Source organism: Dicentrarchus labrax, unplaced genomic scaffold, assembly GCF_905237075.1.
Source record: "Dicentrarchus labrax unplaced genomic scaffold, dlabrax2021, whole genome shotgun sequence".
Taxonomy (NCBI): Eukaryota; Metazoa; Chordata; class Actinopteri; family Moronidae; genus Dicentrarchus; species Dicentrarchus labrax.
The window spans coordinates 682,571-691,213 of NW_026136710.1; the positions used below are offsets into that span (position 1 = coordinate 682,571).

Below are 8,643 nucleotides of genomic sequence, written 5' to 3' on the forward strand. Positions count from 1 at the left end.
CAGGCTCATAAGCACCCCTCAAGGTACCCACACATCAAATTTGGGGACTGTAGCTCATTGGGAACACCCACCAGTGGACCTTCAATATTTGACTCCACACGCCACACTCCACACTCCATTCATTCTTATGGGGGCAAAATATGAACTTCTTCGTAGAGACTTGGGAGGACTTGCAGGCTCATAAGCATCCCTCAAGGTACCCACACATCAAATTTGGGGACTGTAGCTCATTGGGAACACCCACCAGTGGACCTTCAATTTTTGACTCCACACGCCACACTCCACACTCCATTCATTCTTATGGGGGCAAAATATGAACTTCATCGTAGAGACTTGGGAGGACTTGCAGGCTCATAAGCATCCCTCAAGGTACCCACACATCAAATTTGGGGACTGTAGCTCATTGGGAACACCCACCAGTGGACATTCAATTTTTGATTCCACACTCCAAAGTCCATTCATTCTTATGGGGGCAAAATATGAACCTCTTCATAGAGACTTGGGAGGACTTGCAGGCTCATATGCATCCCTCAAGGTACCCACACATCAAATTTGGGGACTGTAGCTCATTGGGAACACCCACCAGTGGACCTTCAATATTTGACTCCACACGCCACACTCCACACTCCATTCATTCTTATGGGGGCAAAATATGAACCTCTTCATAGAGACTTGGGAGGACTTGCAGGCTCATAAGCACCCCTCAAGGTACCCACACATCAAATTTGGGGACTGTAGCTCATTGGGAACACCCACCAGTGGACCTTCAATTTTTGACTCCACACGCCACACTCCACACTCCATTCATTCTTATGGGGGCAAAATATGAACTTCATCGTAGAGACTTGGGAGGACTTGCAGGCTCATAAGCATCCCTCAAGGTACCCACACATCAAATTTGGGGACTGTAGCTCATTGGGAACACCCACCAGTGGACATTAAATTTTTGATTCCACACTCCAAAGTCCATTCATTCTTATGGGGGCAAAATATGAACCTCTTCATAGAGACTTGGGGGTACTTGGAGGCTCATTAGCATCCCTCAAGGTACCCACACATCAAATTTGGGGACTGTAGCTCATTGGGAACACCCACCGATGGACATTCCATTTATCATTCCACACTCCACACTCCATTCATTCTTATGGGAGCAAAATATGAACTTCATCGTAGAGACTTGGGAGGACTTGCAGGCTCATTAGCATCCCTCAAGGTACCCACACATCAACTTTGGGGCATGTAGCTCATGGAGAATGCCCTCACTTAGTCCTTCCAAGTTTTATCCCACATTCCAACCCCCAACCATTCCTATTGGGGAATATCTTTGGAACCTGAGTGGATACATAGATTAACATATGGAAGGGACAAATGGGGTGATTACCAGAGTTGGGGTGGGGTCAGAGCCTTGAAAATTTGACTAAGAGTACCTAGAAACAAGCCCTACCACATATGTCAGATACAGCAATATAGACAAATGTTGAATTTTTTGGGTTACAAAGTTCAAAGTTCATATTCAGCCATCTTGTTTTCACATGTGTCAACATGGTAAGTTGCTCTTCAAAAAATTCTATTTTTGGAGTGTTTTTAGCCTCACTGGAAAGCTTTCAGTTATTTCTACTGTTTTATAAGGAGTTTGAACAGAAGTTTCCAAGGTTGCTGATAAGGTTTATCCAAAAACAAACATTTAAAAACGTGTCTTCTCTTTTAGCATTAGCTAGCTAATGTTATTCTAATGTGAAAGATATAAATTTGGGTGCTGATGACGTTAGCTTCCATATTTCTGTCTAAAATTAAGTTGGAAATTGGAATTGATGCCTGCAGATTAGCTGTACTAAACAGTCTTCAATGATTTTCTTTCTGGGTATCAGACCTACTGCGATAACGACCCAGAAAGACTGATGTCACTGCCGCCTGGACTTGAGGAAATTGACACTTCCATCAAGCCCCCAGAGGCCAAAAGGTCTGCCATGGCTGAGTCTAGTGATAAGGATCACGATAGCAGTGCCGATACCATCATCCTGGATCCATCCACCCTCGATGAGGTCGATTTGGTGGCTCCACACGGGACTCCGGCCTCTTCCCCATCTGTTACTGAGGATGAGGGCAAGGATGAGGATGGTCTTGTGGGTGCAACCGGAAGTCCAAAATTGATCCTGCCTATTAAAGAGGATAAGGAGGAGGATCGTTCTGCGGGTGCAACGGGAAGTCCAAAATCGATCCTGCCTATTAAAGAGGATAAGGAGGAGGATCGTTCTGCGGGTGCAACGGGAAGTCCAAAATCGATCCTGCCTATTAAAGAGGATGAGGAGGAGGATCGTTCTGTGGGTGCAACGGGAAGTCAAAAATCGATCCTGCCTATTAAAGAGTATGAGAAGGAGAATCATTATGTGGATTCACCGAGGAGTCCTGACTCTTCTGCCTGATGATGAGGATCACTTAATGGATGCATACTCTTTGCTACTCCACTCATCCATATGATGTTCATTTTTTTTGCAAGATTTGATATGTTGTTTCAAACTGTTATCAGGAAGACAAAAAATGTCTTGTATTATGTTTTGTATTTGTTATAATACATTTTCATTGACAGAATGCACAATGTTTCAGTTTTTGAGTCTTTGAAGTGCAATAAAAAGACACAAATTCCAAATTTTAATTTTAATCTAGAACGTATTGATAATATTGATGTGCATAACCCATCTTTTGATTCTTTATCTTATAGTTATAACGTTTGTTATTTCATTGTGTTTATATTATGTTGTACTATTTTTTGAATGGTTGGTTGGGGAAGATTTGAAATCTGCATAGCTAAAAAATGTTGATGACAGACAATGCTTTGAACAACCTGTTCTATATTTGAATTTGCTTCATGTGTAGAGTTCTGAACACTGTAATATATATAACTGAAAAAATGTTAATAAAATACAAGTTCTTGAACAAGTTATTGAATTTGGTAGTACTTTGAAGGTTTATATTTCGAACTTTTGCTGCCCTCTGGCTCCACACAGGGGGGGACAACCGCTTTGATTCCAACATGGGGTGACACGGCTCGATGAGACCTTTCTGTCGTTGCCTGGATTGTAGCTCTACCTTATGAAAATCCACATTCCAGATTCTCACCTATAGCTTCCATATTTCAATCTACGAATGGCTTCCATATTTCAATCTATATCAGTCTCATAGATTGAAATATGGAAGCCATAGATTGAAATATGGAAGTGGAGTTCTGTGAGCATAATTTCAATCAGAATCAGAATTCAGAATTTTGTTTATTGCCAAGTAGGTTTTTACGCCTACGAGGAATGTGACCTGGTGCAGTTGGTGGATAAAATGTACACATATACAAATACAAATACAAATACAAATATACAATTGTCATTCCAAAGTAAAACGCCATTCATTCCTATGGGGGCAAAATTGGAACTTCTTTGTAGAGACTTGGGAGGACTTGGAGGCTCATTAGCATCCCTCAAGGTATCCACACATCACATTTGGGGACTGTAGCTCATTGGGAACACCCACCAATGGTCATTCCAATCTTCATTCCAAAGTAAAAATGCCATTCATTCCTATGGGGGCAAAATATGAACCTCTTCATAGAGACTTGGGAGGACTTGCAGGCTCATAAGCATCCCTCAAGGTACCCACACATCGAATTTGGGGACTGTTATTTAATTTGGTAGTACTTTGAATGTTTATATGTCAAACTTTTGCTGCCCCCTGGCTCTGCACAGGAAGGGACAACAGCCATGATTCCAACACGGGGTGACTCAGCTCGATGAGACCTTTCCGTCGTTGCCTGGATTGTGGCTCTACCTCATGAAAATCCACATTCCAGATTCTCACCTATAGCTTCCATATTTCAATCTACAAATGGCTTCCATATTTCAATCTATATCAGTCTTATAGATTGAAATATGGAAGCCATAGATTGAAATATGGAAGTGGAATTCTGTGAGCATAATTTCAATCAGAATCAGAATTCAGAATTTTATTTATTGCCAAGTAGGTTTTTACGCCTACGAGGACTGTGACCTGGTGCAGTTGGTGGATAAAATATACACATATACAAATACAAATACAAATATACAATTGTCATTCCAAAGTAAAACGCCATTCATTCCTATGGGGGCAAATTTGGAACTTCTTTGTAGAGACTTGGGAGGACTTGGAGGCTCATTAGCATCCCTCAAGGTACCCACACATCAAATTTGGGGACTGTTATTTAATTTGGTAGTACTTTGAATGTTTATATGTCAAACTTTTGCTGCCCCCTGGCTCTGCACAGGAAGGGACAACAGCCATGATTCCAACACGGGGTGACTCAGCTCGATCAGACCTTTCCGGCGTTGCCTGGATTGTGGCTCTACCTTATGAAAATCCACATTCCATATTCTCATCTATAGCTTCCATATTTCAATCTACGAATGGCTTCCATATTTCAATCTATGTCAGTCTCATAGATTGAAATATGGAAGCCATAGATGAGAATATGGAAATGGAGTTCTGTGAGCATAATTTCAATAAGAATCAGAATTCAGAATTTTGTTTATTGCCAAGTAGGTTTTTACGCCTATGAGGAATGTGACCTGGTGCAGTTGGTGGATAAAATATACACATATACAAATACAAATACAAATACAAATATACAATTGTCATTCCAAAGTCAAAACGCCATTCATTCCTATGGGGGAAAAATTGGAACTTCTTCGTAGAGACTTGGGAGGAGTTGGAGGCTAATTAGCATCCATCAAGGTACCCACACATCAAATTTGGGGACTGTAGCTCATTGGGAACACCCACCAATGGACATTCTTATTTTGATTCCACACTCCAAAGGCCATTCATTCCTATGGGGGCATAACATGAACTTCTTCGTAGAGACTTGGGAGAACTTGGAGGCTCAGTGGCATCCCTCAAGGTACCCACACATCAAATTTGGGGACTGTTATTTAATTTGGTAGTACTTTGAATGTTTATATGTCAAACTTTTGCTGCCCCCTGGCTCTGCACAGGAAGGGACAACAGCCATGATTCCAACACGGGGTGACTCAGCTCGATGAGACCTTTCCGGCGTTGCCTGGATTGTGGCTCTACCTTATGAAAATCCACATTCCATATTCTCATCTATAGCTTCCATATTTCAATCTACGAATGGCTTCCATATTTCAATCTATGTCAGTCTCATAGATTGAAATATGGAAGCCATAGATTGAAATATGGAAGTAGAGTTCTGTGAGCATAATTTCAATCAGAATCAGAATTCAGAATTTTGTTTATTGCCAAGTAGGTTTTTACGCCTACGAGGAATGTGACCTGGTGCAGTTGGTGGATAAAATATACACATATACAAATACAAATATACAATTGTCATTCCAAAGTCAAAACGCCATTCATTCCTATGGGGGCAAAATTGGAACTTCTTCGTAGAGACTTGGGAGGAGTTGGAGGCTCATTAGCATCCCTCAAGGTACCCACATATCAAATTTGGGGACTGTTATTTAATTTGGTAGTACTTTGAATGTTTATATGTCAAACTTTTGCTGCCCCCTGGCTCCGCACAGGAAGGGACAACAGCCATGATTCCAACAAGGGGTGATTCAGCTCGATGAGACCTTTCCGTCGGTGGCTGGATTGTGGCTCTACCTTATGAAAATCCACATTCCCGATTCTCATCTATGGCTTCCATATTTCAATCTATGACAACAACATCATATTTCGTCATAGATTGAAATATGGAAATCATACAAATTCCATGTGACGTGACGTTCTCGTATGTGATAGAGCTTTCCAACCATGTCTGTTTCTCACCCCTGATTGCTTCCATTGAGGAGATAGAGCACTTTAGCAAGCAGAAACATGTAACTAAAAGACCCCTTTTGGGTTTACATTGCGACCTTTCAACATTTAGCCTGTAACTCCGGGACATTAAGGGTTACAGACATGGGGAAAACTATCCCGAAAACTCTCAGAGAGCTATTTTGCATATATCAGAATCAAATCCGTCGGTCATTGCTTTGCCTTCGGGGCTTATGTTAGCTAGCTAACAAAACATAAAACATAATTTCCAAGTTTAAATCTAATCCATAATGTACACCCTTCCATGTTTCAATCTATTATATAATACATGCATGCAGATGAAAACTTGAACTTCCTGTGTCAACAGGAAGTAGGAAGTGGATAGACATATCAAGCAGTGTTGACTGCATGGTGAGTGAAATTCATGAGCTCTCTAACTTCTTGTTTTTAATATACTTTACCTACTAAAATGTGTGTCACAGCCTTATCTCAGTGTGTAGTAGCCATATTGCAAGTCTACACAGTACATTTGAGCTTTTAAAATATTGTTTTTTATAACTTTTTATGCAGCACCTAACGATTTTATGAATAGATTATAATTTGGATCTATTGGTTTTAGTTCCAAATTTCAATATATATTATATGTCTATCTTGTCAACTATTACTATGATTATGAGTTAGCAGCTCTTTGAAATTTGACGTCAGATATGATGTTAGACTTAGCTTAATGATGTTTTAATCCTCTCAACCTGTCATACTGTAAGCCATTGGAAAGGAGGACCTTGGATGCATGTCAGCAACCATGGCTGAGGAGAACCCCATGCCCATGCCAGAACCCCAGTCCGAGGAGAACCGTGGGTGCGTGTCGGCATTCCAGCCCGAGGAGAACCCCGTGCCCATGCCGGAACCCCAGTCCGAGGAGAACCGTGGGTGCGTGTCGGCATTCCAGCCCGAGGAGAACCCCGTGCCCATGCCGGAACCCCAGTCCGAGGAGAACCTTGGGTGCGTGTCGGGATTCCAGTCCGAGGAGAACCCCGTACCCATGCCGGAACCCCAGTCCGAGGAGAACCTTGGGTGCGTGTCGGCATTCAAGTCCGAGGAGAACCCCGTGCCCATGCCGGAACCCCAGTCCGAGGAGAACCTTGGGTGCGTGTCGGCATTCCAGTCCGAGGAGAACCCCGTGCCCATGCCGGAACCCCAGTCCGAGGAGAACCTTGGGTGCGTGTCGACATTCAAGTCCGAGGAGAACCCTGGGCATATGTTGGCACCCCAGTCTGAGGAGAACCCCAGCTGCATGTCGGGTCTCAAGTGCCTGCGGGCATGGCCCCGGTATGTTGTGATGCGCACAACCCATCTTCTGATACTTTATGTTATAGTTGTAACATTTGTTATTTTATTGTGTTGGTATTATGTTGTACTTTTTTTGAAGGGTTGGTTGGGGAAGATTTGAAATCTGCATAGCTAAAAAATGTTGATGACAGACAATGTTTTGAACAACCTGTTCTATATTTGATTTTGCTTCATGTGTAGAGTTCTGAACTCTGTAACATATATGTAACTGAAAAAATTTTAATAAAAGACAATTTCTTGAACAAGTTATTGAATTTGGTAGTACTTTGAAGGTTTATATTTTGAACTTTTGCTGCCCTCTGGCTCCGCACAGGAAGGGACAACAGCTATGATTCTAACATGGGGTGACTCAGCTCGATGAGCCCTTTCCGTCGTTGTCTGGATTGTGGCTCTACCTTATGAAAATCCACATTCCCGATTCTCATCTAAAGCTTCCATATTTCAATCTATGGCTTCCATATTTCAATCTATGAGACTGACATAGATTGAACTATGGAAGCCATTTGTAGATTGAAATATGGAAGTGGAGTTCTGTGAGCATAATTTCAATCTATGAATGGCTTCAATAGTTCAATCTATGTAAGTCTCATAGATTGAAATATGGAAGCCATAGATGAGAATCAGGAGTATGGATATTTCTATCAATGACTTCCTTATTTACATCTGTTTCTCATAGATGGAATTATGGAAGCCATAATTGAGAGTCGTGAATGTAGATTCTCATATATGGGCTTCCATATTTCAATCTAGTTCTAGATAGGAATTTTCAAGATGAAAAAAAAATGACAGCATACTCCAACTTTTTAAGAACATTTATTTTTTGGCTGACACACTTCTTCAACTTACAGCTGTATTGATTTAAAATAAAAAAATATATCTATAAAAGTGTAAATATATATCACGTAATATATGTACAATATATGTACAAAATATAAATACTTAAACAAGGTGACATTGCTTTATGCCTTTCATAAAAAATAAACAAAATTTTACCCACAGCTGGTTACCTGAAAAGGTTTGAAAAAACATAATTGACAGAAAAGCTCTTATGGACATCTTGAACTTTTTTTTTTTTTACTTGATCATAAAACTTCCTCAAAACTTGACTACCTGTTAATCGACAAAGAACTTGATTACGGGTTTCAGGCACCTCTTCAATTGGGGTTTCCTGAATCTTCAACTGCACAGGAATGGATGACTTGGGTTTCAGGCATGTCTTCAACTGGGGTCTCTGGAATCTCCTCCCCTTTCCCTCCCTCTTTAAACAGGGCTTCCAGAATCTCCCCCCATCCTATTCCCTCCTCAACAGGAGTTTCCAGAATCTCCTCCCCTCCTCCTCCGGGTGGAAGAGGAGTCTCTTCAACCGGGGTTTCCAGAATCTCCCCCATTCCTACTCCCTCCTCAACTGGAGTTTCCAGAACCTCCTCCACTCCTCTTCCACCCGCAAGAGGAGTATCTTCAACCAGGGTTTCCAGAGTCCCCCCCTTCTTACTCCCT

The 8,643-nt window shown here is 41.5% G+C and overlaps 1 protein-coding gene across 2 annotated transcripts; it reads left to right on the top strand.

Moving 5' to 3' along the window:
- The first annotated feature begins 6,187 nt into the window (after window positions 1–6,187).
- LOC127370216 (protein TsetseEP-like) lies at window positions 6,188–7,289 on the top strand. 2 transcript variants are annotated; one of them, XM_051412080.1, is made up of 2 exons: window positions 6,188–6,207; window positions 6,561–7,289. In XM_051412080.1, exon 2 carries the CDS (start codon window positions 6,587–6,589, stop codon window positions 7,244–7,246), a length of 660 nt encoding a protein of 219 aa, XP_051268040.1. In that variant the 5' UTR covers window positions 6,188–6,207; window positions 6,561–6,586; the 3' UTR covers window positions 7,247–7,289. The 2 variants fall into 2 exon arrangements, with proteins under 2 accessions (XP_051268040.1, XP_051268041.1); XM_051412081.1 differs by lacking the exon at window positions 6,188–6,207 and having other exon boundaries at window positions 6,559–7,009; window positions 7,046–7,289.
- Window positions 7,290–8,643: the final 1,354 nt, after the last annotated feature.